This window comes from Gavialis gangeticus, unplaced genomic scaffold (genome assembly GCF_001723915.1).
Source record: "Gavialis gangeticus isolate Ggan-Ray unplaced genomic scaffold, GavGan_comp1, whole genome shotgun sequence".
Lineage (NCBI taxonomy): Eukaryota > Metazoa > Chordata > Crocodylia > Gavialidae > Gavialis > Gavialis gangeticus.
Window position 1 is genome coordinate 171720633 of NW_017729022.1, and position 12119 is coordinate 171732751.

At 41.3% G+C, this 12119-nt stretch overlaps 1 protein-coding gene across 3 annotated transcripts in view; it reads right to left on the reverse strand.

The window, feature by feature from the left end:
* Positions 1–12119, reverse strand: part of TLR5 (toll like receptor 5) — a 71957-nt gene that overhangs the window by 34417 nt on the left and 25421 nt on the right. The window contains exon 3 of one of the 3 annotated variants that reach the window (XM_019516500.1): positions 547–606. The exons of 1 other annotated variant lie outside the window; for it this stretch is intronic. Coding sequence is in view for 1 of the 2 variants with exons in the window: in XM_019516501.1 (XP_019372046.1) it covers positions 277–332 (56 nt within the window). In the remaining variant the exon portion in view is untranslated. Of the gene's footprint in view, positions 1–276; positions 527–546; positions 607–12119 lie in introns of those variants that run through there. One more of the 3 variants, XM_019516501.1, reaches the window with a different exon arrangement.

A 12119-nucleotide genomic window follows, 5' to 3' on the forward strand; every position in this document is an offset into this window, starting at 1 on the left:
GGGGGGGGGGGGGCAGAAAGGTAGGGACCTATCTGATGTGCACAGGGCCAGGGTTCAGGTGGTGGAGCCTGAGCTGGCATGTGGAGAATGGGATGGAGCAGTGCAGTAGGAGTCAATCCAACATGTGAAGGATCAGGCCCCAGCCCCATATCGGGCTCATAGACTAGATCTGGAGCCCACAGATCCACCCCACACCACTCATCCAGCTGGCAGGGCCAGAAGGTTGGGCACTACTGCTGTAGGGCTTTGGATTAATGCAAATATTGTACTAGTCACCTGCTCTTCTGAACAGTGTGTGGACTGCTACATTCCCTCCTCCCCTCCAAGCTCATTCCTACTGTGGTGAGGTCAGATCATTCCCACGGCCACTATGAGAGGTGTAACAATAGGGCTAGGGGTTGGGCTGTGGCAGGAGCCAGTTTTTTTCTTTCCCAGCTGCCCTGGTTGCCTCAGCTTAGTAACAGCATGGCAGTGATGACCAGTGCCATAACTGTCTCAGAGACAAGGCATGGCTAGAATAGTACAAGGGGAAAGGTGGGTAAGTACCTTTTTTGGCGCAGTCCTGGTATGTCCAGTCATTAGACAAGTTACTCAGAGCTTTCAGTGCTGTAACAGAACAGTCTGTTTCAATCCTGATGTCTTGGGATAGAAAACCTCACATAATATTTAAGAACATAAGCAGTGCCATACTGGGTCAGACCAATGGTCCATCTTGCCCAGGGTCCTGTCTCTGATAATGGCAGAAGTGGATGCTATAGAGGGAGAGCACTCAACTGGATATCTCTAGAGTGATCTATCCCCTAGTCAATACCCTCCCTAGCACCCATCATTTATTGGTTTGGAGATGCCAGAGGAAACATCTCCAACATTCTGTTCAATAGCCATTAATAGATCTATCATCCATTAATTTATCCAGTCCTTTTTCGAACCTGGCCGCCACCACCTGTAACAATGAATTCCACAAGTTAACTATACATTGCCTAAAAAAGTACTTTCTCTTGTGACTTTTAAACCTACCACTTACTAATTTCTGTGGGTGCCCCCTAGTTCTAGTATTCTAAAACTTGGGGAACAGCAGTTTCTTGTTAATTTGGTCTAACCTTTCATGATTTTATAGACCTCTATCATACTCCCCCCTCAGCCTTCTCCTTGCCAAACTGCAGAGTCTTAGCCTTTTTAGTCTCTCCTGGTATGGAAACTGCTTTAAATCCCTGATCATTTTGGTTACCTTTTCAAATTTTACTACATCCTCTTTGAGATGTGGGGACCACACCTGCACACAGTATTCAAGATGTAGGTACCCCCCTGGATTTGTGTAATGGCACGAGGATATTCTTTGTTTTGCTTTCAATTCCCTTCTCAGTGATGCCCAACTTTTTCTTGGCTTTTTTGGTTGCTGCTGCACATTGACCTGATGTTTTTGGAGAACAATCTACAATGACTCCACAGTTTCTTTCCTAAATTGAAACCAATAGCTCAGAGCCCAGCATTGTGTACATATAGTCATGGTTATTTTTCCCCAGGTGCATTACCTGGCACTGGTCAACACTGAAGTTTATCTGCCATTTTTTTGCCCACTTAGCTTGGTTAGATCTTTCTGCAGCTCCTCAGTCACCTTGGGACATGACTACCCAGAATAATTTAGTATCAGCTGAAAACTTGGAGAGCCTCGGAAGCTATTTCAGTAATGGGAAGCTGCTTTTTAGTGAGAGTGACGTTTTAAGAGCATAGAAAAACAAGGCTGATGAGGGTGGCAGTGAATAAACAAACAGCTCTGAAAGAATGTTTATTCTCTAGTGCAAATGAAGCTTCAGGTGTTCGCACATATAGTATTAGTATCACGGATTTACTATGCAAGGTAAGTTTACATTTTCTAGCTTATATTCTGTAAGAAAGTTACATTTGATATTGCTTTACAGAGTTCAGGCTTTATAAAGAAATGCATGAATGAGATGATTAATGCAATGAATACACCTCACTGCTGTATAGTTTTAGAAATTTGTTCTCAGGCTGGATTTCTCCCTGCAGTCTGTCATCTGCATGTCTTGCTCTCAAATTACGATCACTTCAGACCAGGGACTGCCTTTATATCCTGTGCATTGTACAGTCCAGAACAAATTGTCAGCACTAAAATTATCCTCTGTGCCCTTTTGTTTAATAAATATTTACTAAGGCTGCAGCCATCTGCCTCTCCTTTATAAAAAAGTATTTGCTGAAATGATTTCCTGGCTGACAACCAGAGTGAGAATTTTGTACCCTACAACGTAATATGTTCAAACTTAATAAGTGTAAGTTGTTGTTGAGCTAATTCCCTGGTTGTCAGTGGCTGCTAAGTAAATCTGAGCGAGCAATTAACAAATAGGTTAATCCCATTAATTATTATCATCATCGATTGACCGTACAGTTTCACTAACGGTGCAGATGACCCAGAAACATTGCTGTGAGAGTAAATAATAATTCAAGACTATGCTTTTATGCAGATCTGTAGAACTGGAAGCATTTTCACAGTTTGCTTAGTGCTTGCAAATTTTGTAGTGTTTTGAGGAAATAAAAAGAGAAGTCACCTAAGACCATTGTGATATGCACTTTGCAAACACAATTTAAAGAGTTTTCTACCTTGAGAATATGGATTGCTGTAGTGCCACCTCTCTGAAGTCTACAGAACCTGGTGTTCAGCTCCTGGAGTCATGTGAATATATGAGAAGCTAAAATTTCCTCTTTTTTAATGACATGTCTAGCTCTTCTGGCTGATAATAAGACCTTGAAATGTGACCCATACAACGTTCAGACCCCAAGGGCAAATTAGATAACCTACCATTTGTTTTTAAATCTCAGGATTTTTAAGACAGTGGGGCCCACCACATAATCCTTGAACATGACTGTAGTTGGCCATATTGGAAAGAGACTATTCTTGATGTCCCAACATTTTCTTGAGTCAGAATTCAGGGTTAAAAAAAATTAGGTAGTCAGTCACTACCGAAGTTCTGCAGGAAATATCAGTAAACTCTGGTGAATTAGGTCCAGTATCAGTTAGAAAATATTAAGACAGCCCTGTGGAAACTATCTTATGGTCTTGACTTTTAAAAGGTGCAACATAATTTAGGCCCCTGGCTTACTGCTTTCTACTTCATTCTGCTTGGACCATGGAAACTGGGGAGTTTGCCTCCTTTTGCCCACCACATAAGACTTGCGTTTAGAGTCATCTCTATATTTAGCTTTAAAAAATGCCTGTAATGATCTCCAATTACCATACACTCCAGCCTTTGTCTGTCACAAGGAAAATTCCCCCACCTGGTATTTGCCCAAATGTAAGTTCTTTTCAAGGCTGGATAAAAATCACTCCATTAAGAAAACCGGACTGCAAGCACAAGTGCTTTGCAGAACAGCTGTGTTAGAGCCAAGCAGTGCTTTGGTGTGAAGCTGTTAAGAGAATGGAGAAAAATGGGGGACATTTTGGAAGGAGGAAAAATCTCTTTGACATCAAGAAAACTTCCCAACCTGTTCAGAGCCTGGTTCCTTATCCAAGCTGCCATAAAGTAGAGAAAGTAAGGAGATAAAAAGAGATTATCAGAACATACATCTTTCTGAGGGGTAAGGAACCAGTACTGATCCCCCAACAGTACTGCCCTTTCCTTGCAGTAGCTCCAGCTCTGGCAGCCTCTCTCCTATTAATAATGCAATCTAAATGGAGTTAATTGACAGTGTTTCTCTAACACCACCTAATATGGAAGCCAGAAAAAGAATAAATTCACAAATTGCACCTCCAGAAAGGTAATATACACTTCATCCAGTGCACCAAATACCCTGATGGAAAATATGTAGGAGAAACCAAAACAACAACTGTGCACCAGAATGAATGCACACCGTAAATCTACCAAAAGACAAAAATACCCTATGACCTGTGGGGGCACACTTCTCACAAGAAAATCACTCTCTCTCCAATCTCTCAGTTCTAGTCCTCAGAGGGAATTTACAAAATAGCTTTCACAGATGAGCCCATGAACTTCATTTCATCAACCTACTGGATACAAAAAGTTATGGACTAAATATAGACACTGGATTTATGACACACAACCTGCCTAACCTCCAACTCCCCAGATAAACCCCACTACTTTTTACCAACTATTTTAATTCCCTTCCCCCCACCCTCCTCTCTCTCATCCTTTGACTACAGCTACTTTCATTCCCCTTCCTACTCTCACCTGCTGACCACCTCAATTTACATCTTAGCTGACTGGCTTTCTTGCATACTTACTGGCCTCTGGCTGCTTTACCACCCCACCCAGGAAGAACACAGACCATCTGCAGGCACTTCCTCAGCCTGACAAAAGGAGTTGGTTCCTGAAAGCTTGCTAAGAAGAATTTTTACAACTATTTGAGTTGGTCTAATGAAAGATATCGAATTTACCCAAAGACCCTTGTCATTCACAAATTAATACCATTTATTCATTAAAGAAACCTGGGTTGTTCATTGCCAGAACAAGTATGCCAGACAATCTAAAGCACTCTGCAACTTCCAGATATTTTAAGTGCATGACAGCATCAGCTTTATCCCACTAGGAAGTTGAAAAGCAGGCATGAGCATGGGAATGGCTTCTCTACACATAGACCATGCATTGCTTTAACCATACTGATAGTGTTACAATCCTCCTAGTGTGGACGTGCTGTACATTATGGCTTGTACCTACACTGCAAGAGAAGCAAGTTATTTCAATATATGACACCTTTTTGCTGGCCTGCCCAAGTTCACATTAAGGCTTAGAATTAGTTACAGTTAGTTCTGTCAAAACAAGCTCATCATTAACTGAATTACACAGCAGACTTTCCAAGTGCAGAGGAGATTTCTTTCTTTATCATTGAAGTATTAACAAGAACTCATCCTCCATCTTTACAGGTGCAGTGCTGTCTGGCTAAGGATGTAGTGAACACTGTCTTTACTGTCAGAGCAGTGCCAACCACACCAATGGCTCTACCCATGATTTCTTCTTTTTTACAAAGATGTACAAGACCAGAAGCAAGCCAACTGTTCATTCTGGCTTCAAAAAAGTCTGATGAAAAAAGGTGGAATTTGTAACTTAAGAAACAAATCTATCTGTAGGTTCTAATGTGTCCCTCATTGCCATCATATCTGAGCAATCAAGACATTTTGGGGATAAACACTTTTGCACCTAATTATTGTTGCAGAAATCTTCAGTGTACTCCCCCAGTTTCTTGGCTACCTATTAATACCAGGAGATAAAGGATGGCATAAGTGGTGAATGTGTTATTGAAAACCATGGTCTTATGCATTCCAAGACTGCAAGATTTAGCTATTTGAATTATAATTTTTGAATTATACCTTTTTTCCCCTCCTTGGAGCCTAGAAGGAAATAAAGAAAAGAAGCAGTACATGTTTTGGGAATAGAGCAGCCCAAGAGGATCCATGGGCCTTCTCTTTGTTGAGCAATGTGAACCTGTATATGTACACAGGTTTCATCTCAATCTTCTGGTTCCAGCCTCTGAATTTCCACTCAGACAGCATGTCTACACATTCATTAATTAGTTACTGTGCAGTAGCACCAGTGCATAGTTATTTTGTGACACTGCACATTAGCTTAATAACACTGCACAGTAGGCGGCTAGCACAGTTTTTAACCGGCATGCTACTACACAGTGTTATTAGGTTAATGTGCAGTAAGCGTCTCATGTAGATGTGCCAAGATAGTATTAAAGCACAGATCAGCGTTACCCAAAACCATCTAAAACAGGCTTACTCTACTCTTCTGACATGCTTTTAAAACTCATTTTAGCTATATCAGTGGCAAAAGGAAGGAAGCACATTTGATTAAGTTAGTTTTGGATAGGCTTTGTAGTTTTAAGTTAAACACATCTTAGACTGTAATCTCACCCAGCACGGTAGGAAGGAAGCACATTCCCTACTTGTAATTTATGGTGCATTTTGCAGTCTCTCAGGGCCTTTATAGCACTGATATGCACCTACTGAATGGCATCAGCTGAATGAAGAAACCATGTTTATGGGAGGAGGGAAGGAATACGGAGGATTTGTCTACACAGGGCAAACTGTGGGCGAGTCCTCTTTCCTGAGAGTTCCCATGTAAACAAGCCGTGGGAGAAGTTGAAGTAATGGCTATTGTAATCCACAGAGCCAAGGGACTCACCACTCCCTTTCTGAAACAAGATGAAAATGCCAGTTGGAGTTAAAAGAAAAAATGAATCTTTTTAACCAAAGTGTTTAAAAAAAATGTTGTGAGCTGTTTAAAGGCAATACAAGCAGTTTTGGCCAAGTGTCATGCTGTTACTAAAGTTAATTAGATCAAGGAAGGATGTTGCCATCCCACTTGGCTTCAAGATGTTCCTGCTGGAAATTGAGAATGTTTGCTCATCCTCTTCAGAACTGGGAAGTAAGCTGAGGGAAGTGCCAGGGAGATGCTGCAGTTTCACAGAGCTTGCACTGCAAATACATGGTGGCCTTTTCTGTTGATTCAGCACTCAGCAGCATGTTTGCCTGCTGAATGTTATGCTCCCTGACAGCTTACCCTGCTCTCCAACTCTGCTCACTGCCAGCAGACCCAGATCCTCAGGCAGGGATGCGCCAGGACAGTGCCCACTCTACTGAGAAAGGATCTTTGTTGATGTATCCTGCTGGCTCTGTCTTGAGAAACAAACGTTCTAATGAAAGTGAAATGGGAAGCCCAAGTGCTTCTCCGTCTATATCCTATAAATAAAGAAAAAAGGGGACTAAGACAAGGGCAATGTCATTGGAGGGGGTCTACTCCTGACTACCAGACCACCAAGATCAGGTGGATGATGATTTTTTAAATTACTAGCAATCATCCAAAGCACAGCAGTTGATGTAATGAGGGATCTTAATTACCCAAAGGGCATAGCTACATGTGCACTTTAACGCCTATTTTATTGTGCATTAAAGCATCGCATAAAGAACTGTGCTAATACACTAATGTGCAGTAAAAAATAGGCTACTGTGCATTAACTATCACTAAAAAGCATGTGCTTTCATTACTGTACAGTAGGACAGCCTAATGTGCATTTTATTTAGTACCTCACATTAGAGGTATTAAGTTTAATGTGCATTGGGAAAAGCGCATTAATGAATGTGTGGACATGCCCAGAAATCTGATGGCAGAGTAGCAGACAGTCCAACAAATTCTTGGAGACAACTTTTTGCTACAGAAGGTAGAAAAAGGTACTAAAAAGAGATTCTTTGGGATTTTATACTAAGTGTTAGGAAGAACTAGCTGAGAATATGAAAGAAAACTAGGTTACAGTGGGTGCGTCTAAATGAGATATTACATCACTATAGCAACATGCTATGGTAATGTAGCATCAGTGGGCACAAACTGACACTGCAGTTACATCGCCATAGAGACACACTCCCTTTGCTACAGTGGATTGCTACCACCACATGGTGGCTAAAAATAACTATGGTTGCCAGAGTGGTGCAGTAACGGCTGTTATTGTGCTGTTATTTAGTATTTCCTAAAGGAAGTACTAGTATTTCCCATTAGTACTCAAGGAAGTACTAAATGATGGTGCAGTAACAATGGCGCCATATGGGCACATGTAGATGTGCCCATTGATTATGAAATGACAAAGCTCATGGTTGTTAGAAAGGGAAGGAGGGAGAAAAGCAGAACACAAACAGAAGATTTCAAAACCTCAGACTTGAACAAAACCCAGAGAATCGGTATGCAAGAACTTACACAAAAAAGGAAATTGTTGAGTTAGCAATCTCTTAAAGGAACAATTAAGGGCAGAAGTACAAAAAGTCCCCATGCAAGGGAAAGACAGGAAGTATAACAAACGACCAATTTGAGTAAATCATGAGATCTTCAATGACCTGAAGATTAAAAAAAAGGAAACTAGGTCAAATGACTAAGGATGAGTATAGAAAAATAGCAGGAACATGTCAAATCAAAGTCAGAAAAGTCAAGGCACATGATGAGATATAGTTAGCACGGGATATAAAGGGCAGCAAGGAAGACCAAAGAAAGAACTGGCCCACTACTCAACCAAGGGACAGCTAATTTCAAGTGACGCTGATAAAGCCAAAATACTTAATGCCTTTTGTGTTTCAGTCTCTTATCATAAAAGGTTCACTTGGTAATAAGATGGCTAACACAGTTAGCATAGTTGGCAAGGAGGTAAGAACCCAGGCTATAATAGGAAAGGAGCAGATAGAGACCACTTGAGCAAGGCCAAGGTTTTCAGATTGGCTGATCCCGATTAAATTCATCTAGGGGACTGGCTGCACCAACCTGGAAGCTCTTAGCAGTTACCTCTGAGAATGCATGCAGGTTGTGTGAGTTTCTAGAAAACAGAAAAGCAGCACACACACATTTAAAAAAATGTGGAAAGAAGAACCCAGGAAATTACAGGCCAGTCAGCCTAACTTCAGTTTCCACAAAGATGAAAAGTGATGTTTTGATTTTTTTTCCTCAGTAAGCACCTAGGATATAATAAGTTAATATGGAACAGCCAATATGGACTGGCCAAAGGAAAATCATAACAAACCAACCTCCTTTCTTTGTATGGCAGGACAATGTGGATAGGAAAGGAGCAGGAGATGTCTATATCTAGGGACCCACTGAAATTATGATTTTCATAGAAACTGCAATTTTGGCAGGTTCCCTAACCCACCCCCCCACTCCCCAAAGCTTCATGGCTGCTGTGACCCAGCTCTGCAGCCCACTGGGGGTGGAGGGGAAGAGGGGCTGCTGGCACAGCGAGATGGCTGCTACCTGTGCCAATCAGTGGTGAGGGGTGGGGGCTGCATGATGGACAGTCCTCCCAGCCAATCTGTGGTGAGGGGCAGGGCCACCGGGGCCCCTCGGCCAGAGGCATGGGAGGGCCTACTGCACTCAGCCTGGAAAATACTTCTGGCTTCTCAATCTGCATGCAAAATCGGCCTGCAGCTGCCTTGAGTTCGGTAGCTATTTTGCACTTATTCCAGCATGGATAAGTACAAAGTAGGTATGTATAATCAACTGCACACCCACAACATGGGAGCACCTTGCTAGACAGCAGTTCTACAGAAAAGAATCTGGGCAATTTAATGAGTAAGAAACTGGACATGAGTCAACTTTGTCATACTATTGCAATAAAAAGTAAACTCCTTACTGGGATGTAGAAATAGATGTCATATCTAAAAACATGTGAAGTAATCTTTCCACTCTACTTAGCACTAATAAGGTTTCAGCTGGAGTACTGTTTTGGGCACTACACTTAAAGAAACATGTGGAACCATTAGAGGGAGTACACAGGAGAGAAACAAAAAATAATTAGAAAACATGGCCTATGGTAGGACTGAAAAAAAAAGTTTGGTTGTTTAGGCTAGAGTAAAGCAGATCAAGGAGAGGCATGAAAACAGTCCTTGAATATGTAAAAGGCAGCTCCAAAGCAGCAGCTAAAAAGCAGTTCTCCATATCCAGTTGGGATAGGACAAGTAGTAATGGGTTTAAATTGCAGCAAGACAGAGTTAGATAAAACATTACAATATTTTTCTAACTGTTATGATAGTGAAGATCTGGAATAGATTATCCAGAGAGGCTGTGGAACTGCTATCCTTGGAGATTTTAAAGAAGAGATTAGGTAAACTTTTATCAGAAACAGTTTAGGTGCAGCTGATCCTGCCACAGGGCAGAGGAACAGACCAAATGACCTCTGGTGGTCCCTTCTGGCTCTGTATTTTTATGACACCATGCATAAAAGCATTAGAAAACACAAGATAATGCTCCTGTATTCAAAAATGGGCAAAAGAGTGACCCTAATAATTACAGACCATGCAAGTCTTAGAGAAGATCTTGAAGGAAAGAATAATCAAGGATATGGAAGTAAATAGAATATTGGACACAACATGTCAGTTTATCCAAGACAACCAATGTAATATCCTTCCATAAGAAGATAAGTGATTTCTTAAACCAAGGCAGTGCAGTGAACCAAATCTATTTAGATTTAAGCAAAGCTTCTAATGCTGTTCCTCATAGGAAATTATTAGCTACACTGGAGAGACTGGGAATCAATGCTACAACTGTCCGAATAATATGGAGCTTGCTAAAATAAGACCACAGTTGGATTACATGGACACGTGAGTGATGAATCTGGAGAGTGGTTGCTTGTGGTGGTTTTGGGACCCATCATGTATAACAGGGGTTGTCAACCAGGGGTACCTGAGATGGCCCTAGTGGGGTATGGCTCCAAGTCATATCCAATGGTTCTGGCCTATGGGCCATAGGTTGCCAACCCCTGCTCTATAACATTAATTTGCAACCTTTGTGCAGAAGCTAAATGTGTGTTATGAAACTTATGAATGGTGATAAAATAGGGGAAGGGAATTATATTACAGGGAGATATAAATCATTTTGTTATTTGAAGCAATAGAAATGGTATGAAATTTAATGGCATTAAGTGCTAGTCATGCACTTAAGAATTAATAACAACACTTGATCTAGAAAAAAAGGCAACTATGGGAATTCTTGTGTCTTATTGTGGTCAGGCTAGAACATACTGACTTTTACTAACCAAGATGTAACTGAGTTAGCCTTTCCTCAAATGATCTCTCATCTGTGACTCAGCTCCTTCTATACTATTTCCCTTAGCCTTGCTTATGATAGCTTGGCCTAACCAACTTAATGCAGCCTAAGAACTACTAAAACAACTATCATACAAGTTAAAAGAATTCAGACTCAACACCAAGGTCAACACTATCGCCATGGTAGGACTGAAAGGCAACTTTATCTCCATTTGGGAAATGTTTAGTAATCCTAAACCCTGCGAGTCATCTTCCACATTTTTTTCTGATAGAAAGGAATTTGTTTCCCCTTGTGAATGCTTTTTGGGTAGCTGTGGTTTTGTTTTTCATCTTCTTCCAAAGTTCTGGACATTGGCCATAGCTAAAGGTGAAAGCTTTGACTGGGGTGCAATGGTGCTCCTCCCAGTACTTAAATGCTGCTCAGGTATGTGCCTAAAGGATCTTGTTCTTCAGCTTAGGGTCCAACTGATTACCCAGTTTGGGTTAAGATAGGAATTTTCTCACAGGTCAGGCTGGCAAGAACTGTGGATGTTTTTGCCTTCATCTGTAGTGTGGGCATAGTCTTAGAAACATAGCAAATGAGGGTTGGAAAGGACCTCAGGAGGTCATCTAATCCAACCCCCTGCTCAAAAGCAGGACCATCCCCAACTAGATCAGTCTTCTTTCTGGGATCACCTGAACACATAAGGTATATACTCTATTTAACTGCACAGCCTTGGGACTGAAAAAGGCTATGCACTTATCCAGAACATGCACTAATCCAAACCTAATGCTTAATGAATACACAGCACTGTCGATGCTCCAGTATTACCAGCCCCAAAACTGAGTAGTTTTAGGGCTTCTGATAGGTTGGGGCTGTTCTTAGAAGCCTGGAAAATGTGGTGACAATTTCATGGCTGTGAACTCTCATTTTCAAGTCTTCTAATAGCAGATCTTAGACTGCTTCTCTTTCACCATTTTGGCAGCAGTTAAACAGTTACAATTAGTTACAAAGTAGTGAGCTACAGTTACTATGTACTTACAGTTTTAGTTAGTTAGTTAGGACTCAGTTAAAGAGACCAATTAAGTTACAAAGTAGACAGCAGTGGGGGAATATAAGGAAATCACAGAAGAGTAGGGCTGAGAGGGATCTCTCAGGAGATCTTCTAGTCCAACCCTCTGCTCAAGCTAGGATCTAACCCATTTAGACACATGTGCATCTACTGCGCTTCAAAGCTCCCAAGGATGCAGATGCCAAAGCCTCCCTAGGCACACCGATTTACAGCGGACTGGCGCTTGTTACCATGTAAGAAACAGATACAAAATTGGTGTTGGCTTTGTCTTAATCAAGTTACATACATATCCAATATGCATATAGGTGTAATACACTGTATTAAATTAGCAAGTTCACCACCATTACAGTGGCAGGGCATTGGCAGTTATCTGTAGCACCTTGTGAAAAAACAGAAAAAACCCAAAAAACAACCCCCCCACCAACCTCCCCTCCCCCCTCAAAAAAAAAAAAAAAAACCAAAGAAAAAAAACCCAACAAGGAACTTTGTAGCTTTCATGTGAGGGGCCTCAGTGCATA